Genomic DNA, 15,813 nt, shown 5'->3' with positions numbered 1-15,813 from the left:
TTAGCTAATAACACAGTGCACTAAAAGCACACTAGATGGCTATAGCTGCTCCCTTTATGAGGAGGAGTTCTGACCCCGCTGTCCTTTCTCATCAGATCTTGGAGTCCCTGTGGATTGTTATGAGCCGGAACGTGAGCCTGCTGTTTACCACGGTTACCACACTGCTGACCATCCTCTTCTACAGTGGCACTGCCCTTCTCAACTTTGTGCTTTCCCTGGTATGTACACAGAGCGCACATTGTATTTCCTTATGCATCACAGATTTTTTTTTTCCGGGCTTCGTATTTGTGCATGTCTGTCTTCTGTAGGTTCTGAAATGTGATTTTTTTTTTTTTTAAGTGATATTGTCCTTTGTTTTGCAGATAATTTTCCTGACCACACTATTTTATCTGTTAAGTTCCAGTGATGAGTACTACAAGCCAGTGAAGTGGGTGATAAGCCTGACACCACTGTCTCAGCCAGGTCCTTCTTCTAATATTATCGGGCAGTCTGTGGAAGAGGCTATCAGGTAGGGACAAGGTTTATGCTGTTCTTACTTTTTTCATAAGCTTCCATGGCATCCCAGTTACCTTCCTTGTAGTTCATAGAAACATTCAGTGTTGAACTAGTGAAGGATGTTGGTATTTTCAAGACCTTTATCTTACTCAAAGAAGGTCTTAGAGGCAGTGCATGTGCTTTGAGGAAAAGTTCCAAGGAGTTTGCCTCTCTACTCTGTAGCTGTGATTTACAAAGACATAATGTGTGTCTACAGATGGGCTTTCCGCAAAGAGGCTTAGTTTGGTTTCCATCATCTTGTTCACTTGCCCAGGAGAACCCCCATCTTTCACCACATAGTCTTCACCCTCATTAGGACCCTTATCTATTCTTAGGAGGTCCAGCCTGGAATTGGGCTGGGGATAGATGACCCTCCTGTTTCTTCTTTCTTGTTGTGTCCAAGCTGTGCCCTCTGCAGGGGTAAGATGGTTATGAAAATTGCTATTTTATTCAGTGAATGCTCAGTGACAGCAAGTGGTTAGCTAAGTGGTCTTAAACTCAGTTACATAGTGGAAACTTTGGCATTTCTGTTTCCGCATACAGTATCATTGTTTGGAACTAGTCATCCACAGATACCTTGAACTGACCTTAATCATTCTTGAATTCCCCTGGCTGCCTTTCCACTATATTAATGAAAACAGCTAGGGAGATAACCACATTGATCTTTGGAAACACCCTTTGGTGTTTGATCTTTGGAAAAGTATATATAGTCCTAGAGTTCATCATGTTTGGAAATGCCGTCAGCTTTTCTCCCTGTTCCTACTTGGGAAGCTTGGAGAAGGTCTTTATCAGTACTTTCCCCCTTGGATTGAACTTGGTATCATTTGGCATTCTAAAAAAATTGCTCTTAACACCTGTCTGGTATCTTTGAGTATTCATGTGGAGAGGTCAAATAAAGATTGTTAGAGAAATAGTTTTAGTATTGCTTCCAAGTCTGTGACCTCTGACATCCTTACTGGATAAATAAAATGATGAAAACTGCAGCAATAGGTTATCTTTTGTGTGTCACTTTTAAAAAGTCTTTTGTAAATATTCTTACCCTAAAAGGGAAAAAATAAAACAATACAAAACAAAAAATATCCCAGTAGCATGAAACTATTGAAATAGCCTTTGCAGCGGCTGGCACCAGTCCTTCTGTCAACACAGCAGAGGCCAGGCTGTATGGAGACAGGTGTACTGCCCAGGAAGACCTTTGAAAGAACAGCAGTGCTCTAGCTTCCCACCAGAACCTCATTCTCACGGAAGTTTCATCTTCCTCAGATTATAGTTCTGGAATGTTCTTACTCTGCTTTCTCAGAGGGAGGAACTTTCTGACTGACACTGAGTTTACAAGACACTTCACAACCTCCCTATCCTAATCTCTGTCTCGTTTGAGACTGGATCTTGCTTTGTCAGCCATGCTGGCTTTGAACTTGAAATCTCCTATCTCTCTGTTTCCTAAGTACTTAGGATTTCAAATAGGTACCACCATGCCAGACTTCATTCATCATTTAATACAGGGGAAAAAAAAAAGTTTAGTATTCGCACTGTAGTCCTGTGGGTGAAAGCTAATGGGCAGGTTTAAGTCACAGACAGCCATTTTCAACTGTGACTTGAGACAAGCTTTTGCAGTCTCCAGCCCTGCATGCTGTTTCTTTACAAGCTTATGGTAAAGACTTAACATGTCTGGGTTTTGCATGGGCTCCTTTCAGGAGTCTTCAGGAGGAAAATGGCAATAAGCTGTGTCTAAGAACCTAAGTAAGAATTTTCATTCTGAAGGATTATGTTCAAGTAGGAATTATGATTCTTTGTAGATGAGGATTAATTGGAAGGATAGATAAACAATTACGAAATTGCAATTTATTCTGTAAATGCTCAGTAATACCAGTTTTATAAATAAGTCATTACTCAGCAGTGTATGGTCAAGTGAAAAACCACTAAGTTAATTTCATGTGATCCTTCAATGAGTTCAAAGTGAAGTGAGGTTGGGAGTTAACTGCATGATGAAGCAGAGTGAGTGTTTCTTAGAATTTGCTGTCTGAGCTGTGTGACCCCTGTGTGATCACCATGCCCTTGAAATTTTGAACCTTAATCATTTTAGTTCTAAATCCATGTTCTTCCAAATTAAGTACATTTGCCATTGAGTTTTCATTTCATCTCAGGAGTTTGAATTAGTAGCATGCATCTTGGATCCCTAGCCATTTTCCTCCCGTTAGCAAGCATGCTGCCTCCCGAATGTCCACGTCACACCCTTCTCCCCGATGCTCCCTTCTGCTTGCTCTGGTGGAGATATTGCACATTACTAAGTTGCATGTTGTCACGGCCTCAATGCAATTTAGTGTGTGTGATATTTTCACGTGAGTGCATGCACACAGGTATGGCTATTGCTTGCTGGGATTACAGCTTTTTTTGTGCTGGAGGGTGGAACTCCTGGTGATGAATTAATTACATGTGAGAATGTATGTTCTGTAAGATTTAATTCAGAGAATGATATGTTCTGAAATGGATATGCTCTTCCCACCAGTTCTGAAAAATTGAAATTATTTTAGTTATTTTTAAAAAGTCAGTATTTCTTCTTAAGTAAATTAATGTTTTCATTTTCAAATATGAATGAGTTGTTGACTAAATGAAATTCTTACAGATTTAAGGGTGTAAACAATACTTGCTTAAAATGAAATGTATAACAATATAAAGCATTTATTTATTTGTTTGTTTACAATATTTTGAGACATGGTTTCTCTGTGTAGCCCTGGCTCCCCTTGAACTCCCTCTGTAGACAAGGATGGCCTTGAACTCACAGAGGTCCACTTGTCTCTGCCTCCCAAGTGCTGGTACTAAAGGTGTGTGTCACCAACACCTGGCATAAAGTTTTTTTTTTTTTTTTTTTTTTTTTTTTTTTTAAAGTGCTTTTGAACTGGATGTGGTAGCATCCAGTAATCCTAGTAATCCTAGTATTTGGGAGGCTGAGCCAGGAGGATTGTTGTTAAGTTCTAGGCCAGTTTGAGCTACATAGAGAGTTTAAGGTTAGTTTGAGTTATTCATCAAGACCAAAAAAAGTCACACACACAAAATAGGTTATGGGATTATTATTTTTATTTGTTTGAGATAGTCTAGTATTGTAATAAAGAGATAAAATTTCTTATGCATATTTTGGGAAACTATATAGAGTAAATAATGCCTCTTTACAGTGATTAAAGGTTAGTGTAATATACTTGAATGTTTATCTTATTAAGCTCAAAGGAAATAGCCTTAAAAAACTTTGTTGTACATGTAGTTTTTCATTGTGATACTTGCTATATATTTGTTTTATTGAACTTCAAAGTTTTTGGTACAGATATGTATTATTATTTGTACTTGAAACCGTTTACAAATTTTAAGAATTGATCATTCATGATCAGTAAGCATTGTTTAGGACACAAAATGTATATTAATAAGTATTAGTGATATAACAGTTCTGAATAAATGTATATCACTCCTGCCAGAGTTCTCAGGTTGTATCCAGAGTTGGCTGCTTCTGACTGTGACCCTCAGCTGTTCACTATGTAAGCTCTGCTTTCCTGCACTGCTCAGCTGCATCTGGGTGCGAGTGCATAGCCATGACCTTGCTTCTTACACTAGAAATCTGTTGTTGCCAGATTTTTGTGCATTGATCATGTAGCTGGTCTCTGAGACAAATGAACCAGGAGGTGGGGAGGGATGTGATATAAGAGAGGTCAGGTGTTTGGGTGATACTAGAAAACCCTGGGCATTTGTTTCCAGACTGTTGTCCTAGAGTATATACACTTGCAATAAAGCAAGATATACGAGCCTTTGATTCCCCTCTTAACTCTAGAGTATGTGTTTATCCTGGAGTTTATTAAGTGTGCAGTAGCATTGCCTCTTAAATGTAATTGTATATATTCTAACTAAAATATCTTCTTAGAGATGCAGTGATGATCATCTGAGTTGTTGGAAAAAGGAATCTGATAAACTGCGTACATTCAGGGTTAACTCAAACCTTCAATTTGTTAAAACTAAAATTTCTGCTTCACAGTATATGAATTTGAAGACACAGTGGTACACCCACGATCAAGGGAGCTGGCACTGTCCCAGTCAGAATGTTGTGCACTGGCTTGGCTGCTCATGGTCCCTCTCCATTAACTTACCCTCTATTTGAGGCACACTGGATTATATTGAGGGTAGAGTGCTCATAAGGTGATGGTAGCCATTGTTTCTAGGTGAAATGATACCCTGGTGCTCTTCCTGTTTGATCTTTAGAGATGAAAGGTGGAAGTAGTATATAGAAATGTGGAGGGGGTGCGGTGTTGTTTTGGACTGGACTCATATTCTGTTTCTTTTCTTTCTTAGACTTGTGCTTCCTGCTTGTCTGTGGTAGGTGGCACTGTGTACTTCTGAGCTGTTATTTGTCGTTCTCATTCTGTAGCTTACTTCAGGTTTCATTTCATCAAAAGTCAAAAAAAATTGACTGATGTTGTCTTGTCTGTTTATTCTTCACTTGAAAAAAATGAAGAGTGCTCATTGATCAGGAATGGGAGAGGGCTCATAGCTGAGACATAGTTGTGTGAATGAGGCACAAAACGCACACCTTTAGTGTCAGTACAGACATTCTTAGGATTATTAGTGGGGAAAGGTGCAGAGGAAAGGCTGGCTGTACCACAACTTTTGGAACTTTTATTCCACAGCGATGTGTGTGTACGTGGAGCATAGCCTTTGAGGAGCAAGGTGGAGAGAGGAGCCTGAGCTGTGGTATCTTGTGTGTATGGGGCCAGGGATTGTCTGTGAGTCTGTAATGATTAAAGTCTGAGAAAGGGAATTAATCTTGTTAGAAAAGGCACCTCAGTGGGTGATGTCAGCTTCTTCTTCCATTGGTAGATGAACTATCAGAAGAGGGGAGAAGAGCTTCCAACATATTCCGAATATGATTCTTGTCAATTGCTGAGTGCCAGGAAAGTCTAGAGACATAGTGAAAGAACTAATTTCCATTACGTTTGAAAAATCGCCAGGGATAAAATGATCCCAGAGGGCTGAGCACAAGCAATAGCTCTTCCCCTCAAACGGAAGAGGTCAAGCCTGAAGGGAAAATGGGTAGCACATGGCTATTAGGATGGTTTCCACCATGCAGACTTTGTTTTGACTTTTACAGGAGGTATTTGGTCATGGTGAGCAGTTTAGAAGAGAATGCCTGTTGGCACTGTGACATCACATAGCACAGATGCTACACAGGTGTAGTTTAGAAATGGCACGAGTCTGTGTCTAGTGGCTTGAGATTAGATGATATATAGCGTACTGTTTTTCCCTGATAGAAAGGCAGGAATATACACATTGTGTTTGGCTCTCCAAAAAAGATTTGGATTAACTGGCATTCACAAGAGAATGGAATGATTTTTCATTAGAAGCTTTGTTCTTACAATGATGAAGCTAATTTCTGCTAGTCCATTTAACTGAATTGTGCATTATTGTATACAGATCATTATTTAGTGCCAGATAAACTTTTCTTTGACTAAGAAAGCAAATTATCAGTAGTCTTGGAGTGAGTGTATGTGTGTGTGAGTGAGTGTGTGTTATGTATGGCCTTGTACATGTTCTTCACAAGTTCTACTATTTAGCTACATTCCTTGTGTTTGAAACTTGCTTTATCATATTGTAAACGTCCATGTGCAGCTGTAGTCAGTACTTTACACTTTGTTTTTCTGGATTGTGGTATCTGGTCATTGGTGGGTACTATAGAGGTTTAATTATACCTACATTATGATTACTTTTAAATACTGGTGATTGAACCCAGGGCCTTATGTGGTAGATGAGTGTTCTATCCCTAAGCTATATGCCCAACTGTCAACTTCTGAATCTGGGAAATGAGTGAGTATAAGTTCAGCATTACAGGTTCTTGTTCATATAACCTATACTTTAAAGTTTAAGTAATACATTTATATTAGCTTCCCGTTAATAGTGTGTCAAATTATCATGAACTTAGTATTTAAAAACATGCATTTTCTAACTTGTAAGGTCAGAAGTCTTAAAATGGAGATATGATCAGGACTGTGGATTCTCTGGACGATGTAGGGGAGATTTGAGGGCATTAAAACATCCTCTCTCTCAGGAAGTGTTGATAAGGTACTGCTCTGCCCTTAACAGATGCTCATATAGCAGGTCATGTGCAGTGCAGTCCAGGTAGTAGCTTATATTCTTATCTCAGGGTGTTGCACAGATATGCTTGGTAACTGTGAACAATGTAGTGCAGATGGTCAGGGACCACAAATTACCTAAAAGTTGCTGCAATGACTCTGTTACATACGGCTCTGGTTCAGGGTGGAAAGAAAGAAGCTGTGCTCATTACATACTTATGATCTGTTTTGGGGTGAGCTGGTGTTTGAGCCACCTGCAGGGGCCTCAGTTGAGAATCTTTACTGCATCCTTGGTGCCAGCTTTTTCTGCAGAAACTTACAAGGTCAGGCTAATGCAAGCTGCATCCACAACTTTTCACAGTAGACAAATTCTGTGACCCTCCCCTCACCCTAGTAGTTGATGTGGTCATTACTCCTCCCCAGCTTCCTCATCCAGTGGCTTCTGAGAGTGCTGCACTCTGGTGATTTTCTCCTACTGCAGAAACCCTTCCATCCCCTCCTTTGCTGATGTATTGTTGTCCGTAGGTCTCCAGAGAATATAGCCAGCCTATTTCCCCTTCTTCTCCATGCTTGGCCCTTGAGGTCCTCTACTTAGACTGCTGTATGTTATGCCTACTAAGCCTCATCTCTTATTCCAGCTTCCTCCCAGATGTTTCCATCATTCTTTTGACTTTTATTTTCCAGGCCAGGTATTCTTCCTTTTTTTAATTCTCCCCTTATCCACGTTTCTGGATACCACTGTTTTTTCCCCATCATTTGTTTTTCTTGGGCTCTTCATTTCATTTGTATCCTATGGGGTGTCTTTCCTCCTTTCTTTCTTTTTCATATATGTAAATCTGGGCCCTTATTGTGAGAGTCACATGACACATTGTTGAGTGATGCCATTGGTAAAGGTGGGAAAAGGTTTTGCAGATGGGGAGCTATTCATTAATACCTTATCGCACAGTCCACTTGCATGGCAGAGTCCCGTGACTGCAAGTCAGCTTGTGCTGTGGGAGCCTCCCTCCTGGGCTCTGGGAGCCTCCCTCCTGAGAATCTTTGCAGAGAGTCTGCTTTCCGCCGTGTCACCCTCGCTGCCACCATCCTCTTTCAGGGACAGCCTCACCTACCTGTGAATGTTTGTCCCTACAGAGCCTCGCCTCTGTGGTTTTGGGGGTTACTTGAGGCTGCTGCCTTTTCCACACAGAACTGATTTATTCTCTTCCAACAGAGAAGCAGAAACAAAGCACTTTCATGTACCATACAATGATCTAACTGTAGGAGATAAGCCTAATTTCACTGCTTTATTTTCCTGCCCAGTCATACTCTGGAGCTAATAATCATGTATTTCCCCAGATGACTTGCATTATTTGATACCAGAAGTTGCTTTGTAGTCTTGTTTTTATAAAGAAATGTGTGACAATTTTAAGAGAAAAATTGAGAGAGTATAGGTTAGATTATTCCTTACTCTTTCTTTGCTGGCCCTCCCTTTCCCCTTCTGTTACCTTTCCTGCTTTCTCTCCTTCTTACCCCCTGTCACTTCCTCTTACATCTTTTTCCTTTCCTTGCTGGGGCTTGGACCCAGAGTTGGAACATGCTAAACCTTACTCTATCACCCAGCCATACTCCAAGCTCACTGGAGGCAATCTGTGTTTCTTAGAACTTAATTCTATCTTTAGACACATGCTATTTATACTTAGGAAATATAATTGTTACCCAGGAAGTACCTGCTTTAGAAATAGAAAGTTGAGACTGGGAGTGTAGCTCTGTAGGGTGCTTGCATAATGCCCAAGGCCCTGAATTTGATTTCCTCCCACCCCCAGCATCCACACAGAATAGAAAGTTGGTAGTTATTTCAGTGAACATGCTATTTTAAGGTGTTTTGTTTGAGTTATCTTCTCATCAGGAAGAAATATAAAGAAAAGTTTAATATGTAGGTTTCAGTATTTTAATAAAATAAGTATATGCTCAGAGAAATGAGAGCTGTTACCAGATTTGAAATAAAGTGACTGGAGACCCAGAGGCGATTTTTCTGCACCACAACATGATGCTGGGATTATTCACCTGTTCTTTTCTTCCTGGGTCTTCTAGGGGGGTGTTCGATGCTTCCCTCAAAATGGCTGGCTTCTATGGATTGTACACCTGGCTGACTCACACTATATTTGGCATCAATATTGTCTTCATACCATCAGGTAACAACAGTACACAGAACTTCCTGGATGACTAGTTAAGGAAAGTTAGACCTTACATTAGAGCTGCCTTCTTCCTCAGAGTTAGGATATCCACCCGGCTGGCTGGAGGTCTCTTCTAGTTCAGCATGTTTGCAATGTGCTTATATTTTGCTATAGTCCTCATATCAGGAACAGTACCCATCACATAGAAAGTCATTTGCAGGGGTTTGTTGAATGAGTAAATGTCCTAACACTTTGTACAACATTGGGCACATAGTTGGCTCTCAAAAATTAATTGAACTAATTGGCAGGGAGTGAGCAGTTTGTTGTCTAATAGTTTGTCCCATGAGGGATACAGTCTCAGGGGCAGGTGGATGTGTCTGGGTGAATTTAAGTGTGGGTATACTGTCATCCATTTTGAGAGCAGCGCCTTCTTTCTACAGCAGGTGACAATCTGGGGTTTTCTTTTGTTGGTTCAGAGCCCTCTTCCACTTTTTCTTTTATTTTGTCATTGTTTCTAGAACCCCCTTCAACTTTTTTATTTTTGTCACTGTTTCTTAAAATGTCCGTCCCTGCCTTTCACATTTACTTTGTTGTCACTCTTCAACTGTCATTCATTTCCCCTTCTTCCTTACATTCCCACATTCATTCATGTTTCTTCCCATTTAGTGGTCTAGTAACCCACCTCTGATTGTCATGTATCCTGAAAGCACAAGAATTTATTGTACAATCATGTTGACAGACAGAAAAGGTGGTGTATAGATGAAAGCCAGCTTTTCAGGGTCACCCAAATGGCTAATGGTTAGACCAGAGCAAGAATCCACGTCTGTGTGGAGCCAAAGAGAGGGAGAGAAGAGAGCTTGAAGTAAGATCCTTCTACTTACAGGACTTTTGTTATATATCAAGTTACATTTAAATTTTTATTAGTAGCAAAGTAAAGAATAAGAATTCAAGCTGAGAGTTAGATTGAGTTGAGGGTCAGGATATTTTGGTCAGTGTTCTAGGGTTATATTTATAGAACTGGATTTAGCCATAGGCCAATAAAATTTAACACTTAAGAATAACATAGCCAGGGGCCAGAGAGATCGCTCAGCATTTGAGAGCATTGGCTTTTCTTCCAGAGGACTTGCATTCGTTTTCTAGTACCTACATAGCAGCTCACAACTGTCTGTAACTCCAGTTTCATGGGATCAGATACACAATTCACAACAACAATGCACAGAAAAAAAATAAATCCTTTAAAAAGAAAAGAAAAAAAACCCCATAAATTTGTAAACTAGACATATTAGAAAAGTTTCAATAACAATTTTTAAGATAACGAACTATTATTTAATTAGAAAATTCAGTTCAATAGGCTCTACCGGTCCTCTAAAACTGGAGCTTGTTTGGGTAGGCTTTATTTTTATTTTATGTATGTAGGTGTTTGATGCATGTATGCATGCATTTATACCACATGTGTACAGTGCCTGCAGAGACCAAAATAGCATGTCATATCCCCTGGAACTGGAATTACAGGGGACTATGAATGCCATGTGAGTGCTGGGAATCGAACTTGGGTCTTCTGGAAGAGCAGTTGATGGTCTTCTCCACTGAGCTGTTTTTCCAGCTGCAGTGGATAGGTGTTTTTAAGGGAGGGAGAAGTAGTTCTTGGGCTCTGCTGCATTGTTAATATTTTGACAGTGGCTTTGATTTGTTTTTCTTTTGTTCCTTTATTAGCTTTGGCAGCAATCCTTGGAGCTGTGCCATTTCTGGGGACATACTGGGCAGCAGTACCTGCAGTTTTAGACCTGTGGCTGACACAGGGGTTAGGATGTAAGGCCATCTTGCTGTTGGTCTTTCATCTCTTACCGACATACTTTGTGGACACTGCCATCTACTCTGATATATCAGGGTAAGTATTCTCAAGTTCTTGCTGAGTTGTAGGTGTTTGGTTAGGGAAGGGTCTAGTGGCAGAATGTTTCAGTTGGATAACCTTTTGTGATCCTTTTGACAGTGAAATTTGGATGTAGAATTATATTGCTGTGATAGGGTTATGATTGTTATTATTTAAGAATAAAACCCAAAGTTAAGACAAAATTATGCAAAATTCTTTTTTTGTGAGTTTTGTGGCATTTGGCCTTGGAAAGAAGTATTGCCAGGCATATCTAAAATATTTTTTTAATTTTTATTTTATTTAAGTTTATTTACTTTGCATCCCAAAGGTGACCCCCCTCTCCTCCCAGTCCTTTCTTCTCCCTTCCCCTGTTCCTTTCCCCCAGAAAATGGGAGCATCTCCTCTCCCCATATCAACCTTTCCCAGCACATCAAGTCACATCAGGACTGAGCATATCCTTATCCTCAGAGGCCAGGCAAGGCAGTGCTGCCAAAGGGAAGTGACCCAAAAGCGGGCAGTAGAGCCCATTTTAGAAACAGCCACCCTCCCCTCCACTTGCCAGGTGACCCACATGAAGACCAAGCCGCCCATTGGCCATATATGTTATGTGCAGGGGACCCACGTCCAGACCATGCATGCTCCTTAGTTGATGTCTCAGTCTTGGTAAGCCCCTGTGGGTCTGGGTTAGTTGTCTCTGTTGGTCTTCTTCTGTGGTTACCCCTCTTCTGGTCCTTCCATCTTTCCCCCAACACTTCCACAGGGCTCTCCAGAGTTTTGCCTCCTGCTTGGCTGCAAGTTCCAGCACTTGTCTCCATCTGCTACTGGATGGAGCCTCCCAGAGGACAGTGATGTTAGGCTCCTGTCTGCAAGCATAGAAGAGCATCATTAATAGTGTCAGGGGCTGACTCTCTATCATGGGGTGCCTCTCAGGTTGGGCCAGTCATTGGTTGGACATTTCCTCGATCTCTGTTCCCTCTTTATCCCTGTGCTTCTTGAGGCAGGGAAGCTTTTGGATCAAAGGTTTTGTGGGTGGGTTGTTGTTCCCCTTCTTCTTCTAGTCCTGCCTGGCTAGAAGGCTGTCACTTCAGTCTCCATTTCTCCCCTGTTAGGAGTCTTAGTTAGAGTGACCTCCATTTCCTCCTAGGAACTTACCCTGTTGCAGGCCTCCAGCTTATCAGAGAGCTATTCCCCTCAGTTACCCTTCTTCTAACCAGCCCTCTCACCTCCCATCCCTGTTCTCCCCTCATCTGATCACTATCCTTGTTTCCGTCCCCATTCCATCTCCTGCCCAGTTCCCTCTCTTCATCCATTTTTGCTGTCTATTCTATTTCCCCTTCTGAGTGACATTCCAGCACCCTCTCTTGGGCCCTCCATGTTACTTAGCTTCTTCGGTCTGTAGATCGTAGCATGGTTATCCTGTACTATAGGTCTAATATCTGCTTGTAAGTGAGTACACACCATGAGTCTTTCTGGGTCTGGGTTCTGTCGCTCAAGATGATCTCTTCTGGTTCCATCCATTTGCCAGCAAATTTCATGATTTCCTTATTTTTTGATGGCTGAGTAGTATTCCATTGTGTCAGTGTACTAGCCTAACATATTTTAAGTATAATAAAGTTAGTGGCAATTTTAATCATGCTCTGCCTTTGAAGAAAATGATTATGTAATTGTGTGTCCACAGATTCCAGTGGAAGGTGAATCTCAGACAGCGTTAGTGTTTGTGTTCTCTTCAGATATATGCATGATTCATGATGAACACAGCTTAAACAGGTTAAACTTTGATGATGTGATAACGCTCTATTTTTCTAGGTTTTATACCTATGTAGAGATTGCATCATGTCCTTGTAGTGAGAATTTTGGAGTTTTGGTTTCTTTAAAAAACAGAGTAACATTATAAGAATAGGTTTTTGTTTTAATCCCAGGTATAGGGATATGGGGCTGCTTTGCAGCCGCTGACTAAGATTTGCCTCCTGCTCTGGCAGGAGCATGGTTTTGCCAGCTGCAGATAGTTTCTGCAAGTGGTAATGTTAGTAATTCTGGGAACTTTTCAAAGGATATATAAATGCTAGAGCATCAATAGGTGTCGCTGATTGGTGGTTGGAGTAGTCTGTCCCAAAGAAGCGAGAAAAATAAATTAGATGCCCTGATAGCAAAGATCAAACCTTCCCAAAGGAACCCAACACCCCTAATCAGTAGAAAGTAGTTTAACATAACTTAATCCTTTCTCTTCTATCCTTTTCTCTCCAATCTAGTATTAGGAGGTTAATAAGGGTGGAAGAGAGAAAAAAACCATAAAGTAGCAAACGCCAGTTACAGCTCCTCAATTGATTATCTTCATTATTAAGATGATGATTGTTTTGAGAAAGGATACCAGCTCATAGTCATCCTGTGTCTGCTTCCTGTGCGCTGTAATTGCAGGTGGGGCTCATATCTGACCTCACTCAGCGTACAGTCACTGAGTAAAAGTCCCTGGCATGAGCACCTGTGGGGTGTGTCATGGTAGTAACATTTAAGAACATACGATGCATGGTGGTGCACACCTTTACTCCCAGCTCTTAGAAAGCAGAAACAGAAGCATGATCTCTGTGAGTTCAAAGCCAGCCTGGGCTACATAGCCAGTTCAAGGACACACTGCCTCAGTAACAAACATCAAAAAATGAAAACAAACATAAAGGCTTAGTGGACAGGGTCTCAGTTTCTAGAAACAGCCATCTTTACCTATTTTAAGTTTTCTAAAACTAAGCTATGTGGTGATTTATTTCTTTTCAAATAAATTAAAGTTAGAAAACAGTGGGACAGCACAGAAGCCCCGTTGAACTAGAGTGAAATGAAAAAGGCAACTCCCAATCCATCCTATAGGGCAATTTATGTGCCTGCAGCTTGAGAGGGAAAAGTAAAATTGCCACAAGTGTTACCCATAGTCTGTGATCCCCAGTGTTTAGAAATCAAGAGTCAAAAAGATTTCCAGTTGGAGGCCCACTTGAGCTACATAGCAAGGTCCCATCTCAATATAAAAAATAGAGCCTGGATCTAGAGAATTGTCTTCACACTTAAGTGTGTGAAGTCTTTAAAAGGACCTGAGTTTGGTTCACAGCACCTACTTTGGTCACTTCTGTAAATGCAGTTTCAGGGAATCCAAAATTCTCTCCTGGGCTGCAGTCATACCAACACATATGCACATACACAGAAATAAAAATAAACCTTAAAATACAAACAAATAAACAATCTGACCAACACAAAGCCTGGCGTAGTGGTGTACACTGTAATCCCAGCACTTGAGAGGCATAGGAATGAGAATATCCAAAAATTCACAGCCAGCTGGTTCACATGGCAAGCTGCAGGCCAGTTAGGGCAACAGAGTGAGACCCTGCCTCAAAGCAACCACAGAACCAGTACTGTGATCAACTGATGTTTTAAAAATTAAGGTTTAAACTGTGTATGATTTACACTTAAGTGCTCCATGTATTTGATGTTAAAAGTTCTCTTTCCCTCACTTTAAGCCTTGAGAATTTCTGATAACAATTTTTTTTTCAAACATTATTTAGGGAAGTCCACTTGACATGTGGGCCACTGCTATAAATCTCTTTGGAAGAAGAAAGAGAAGTAAATTGTGAACATGTTTTTTTTTTTTTTTCCCTGACGTTTACAGACACCAGTGTGTATGTGTAAACACTAATATGTATATAATCAAACATTCTTTTTGCATATTTAATTATTTACCCTCATTAAAATGTTCCACTCATCTGTGTTATTTAAAAACGAGAAACAAATAGACCATGACCTTTTCCTCATCCCTCTTACGTCAGTGGTCAGGGCTTTACTGTGTTGCTATATCTGTCTCACCCCATCCCAATTGTCAGCGATGTCTTGATAAGCTGCAGGGCAGTTATGACTCTTGTGAAATCAAAGTCTTGGACTTTGTTGACAGAGGCCTTCCATATGTGGCTTGTTATTACACTTGCGGTAGTCATAGTTTAGAAGGCTGCCAAAGGTCTAACTCTGAATAATAGGGATGCTGCTGTTAGTATTTTATGAAACTCTAGATGTTTTATTAACCAAATGCCTGATAAATTTCACTCACTATTATCCTTTAAGGAAGTAAACCTAGCAGGTATCTTAGGTAACCAGTCTTCAGCCAGCAGTAACTTTTAGGAAGCCATGTGGAATGGGTACAAATAGCCTGATAACAGCAATGGATTTATTCTTTCAGTTGCTAGTCCTATAAAAAGAGGTAGACGTCACTCTTTGGCACATGTAAGAAAATCCTTGTTTCTCTGTATTTTACACTGTTCTTGATTTTGCATTGATGTAATCTAAAGAAAGCTAGTAGTGGAGTAAAGCTTGAAATACTAGAGGACCAACATTGTTGTTCTTGGGATTTACTCTGAAGCTGGTATTCACTGGGAGTCATGTGTCAACTGGGTGTTTTTTGTTCCAGAGGAGGCCATCCCTACCTGACTGGCTTAGCAGTGGCTGGTGGAGCATATTACCTGGGCCTGGAAGGAGCAATCATTGGGCCCATACTTCTCTGTATACTCGTGGTTGCTTCCAATATCTACAGTGCCATGCTAGTGAGTCCCACGAATTCAGTGCCCACACCAAATCAGACCCCTTGGCCTGCTCAGACTCAGCGGTGAGTTCAGCAGCATGATGGTAACCCTGTGTAGGCATGTACTGCCCTGTCTCTGTTTTCAGTGAATAGTTGCATCTGGGACTTGTCAGGTTAAATGTCTTGAGCACTCATTAGCTATGTAAATTATTGCTATTAGTCCTCAAGGTTTCTATTATAATCTCCGTATCAGATAGTCTGCCTTTTCCACTGAGCCATCTTTCCAGTCCCCTGAATAGTTTTGAACATGGTCTAAAATTTATCGTGTGCTCTCGAGACAGACCTATTTTGTCAGTGTTTTTACCTATATCACTCATCATATCATTGTTTTCTGTTTTCTTCACTCATCTGTTTTCATTGTTATCTGGTATATCAATGTATGCATATACCAGTCTCAATTTTTCAGTGTAGTATTAAAAGGTGTCAAAGAGTTGCCATTTCATGGGTATTAAAAGACAAGATTCTGTTATCTGGTGTGCATATCCTGGTGATCATTGTGTTTCACTTACTTGTATACCTAGAAGTAGAATGTCTACTGTGTAGCAGGTT

The 15,813-nt window shown here is 40.6% G+C and overlaps 1 protein-coding gene across 1 annotated transcript in view; it reads left to right on the top strand.

The window, feature by feature from the left end:
• The window catches only part of Tmem245 (transmembrane protein 245), a 65,927-nt gene that overhangs the window by 43,162 nt on the left and 6,952 nt on the right, over positions 1-15,813 (top strand). Inside the window, exons 13-17 of the mRNA XM_055605278.1 lie at positions 96-218; positions 363-508; positions 8,706-8,806; positions 10,502-10,676; positions 15,094-15,288. Coding sequence (XP_055461253.1) covers positions 96-218; positions 363-508; positions 8,706-8,806; positions 10,502-10,676; positions 15,094-15,288 — 740 coding nt within the window. The remainder of the gene's footprint in view (positions 1-95; positions 219-362; positions 509-8,705; positions 8,807-10,501; positions 10,677-15,093; positions 15,289-15,813) is intronic.

Source organism: Psammomys obesus, unplaced genomic scaffold, assembly GCF_907164565.1.
Source record: "Psammomys obesus unplaced genomic scaffold, mPsaObe1.curated_primary_1811, whole genome shotgun sequence".
Lineage (NCBI taxonomy): Eukaryota > Metazoa > Chordata > Mammalia > Rodentia > Muridae > Psammomys > Psammomys obesus.
Note: the sequence above shows the minus strand (reverse complement) of the source record. Positions and strands in the feature narration are given on the sequence as shown.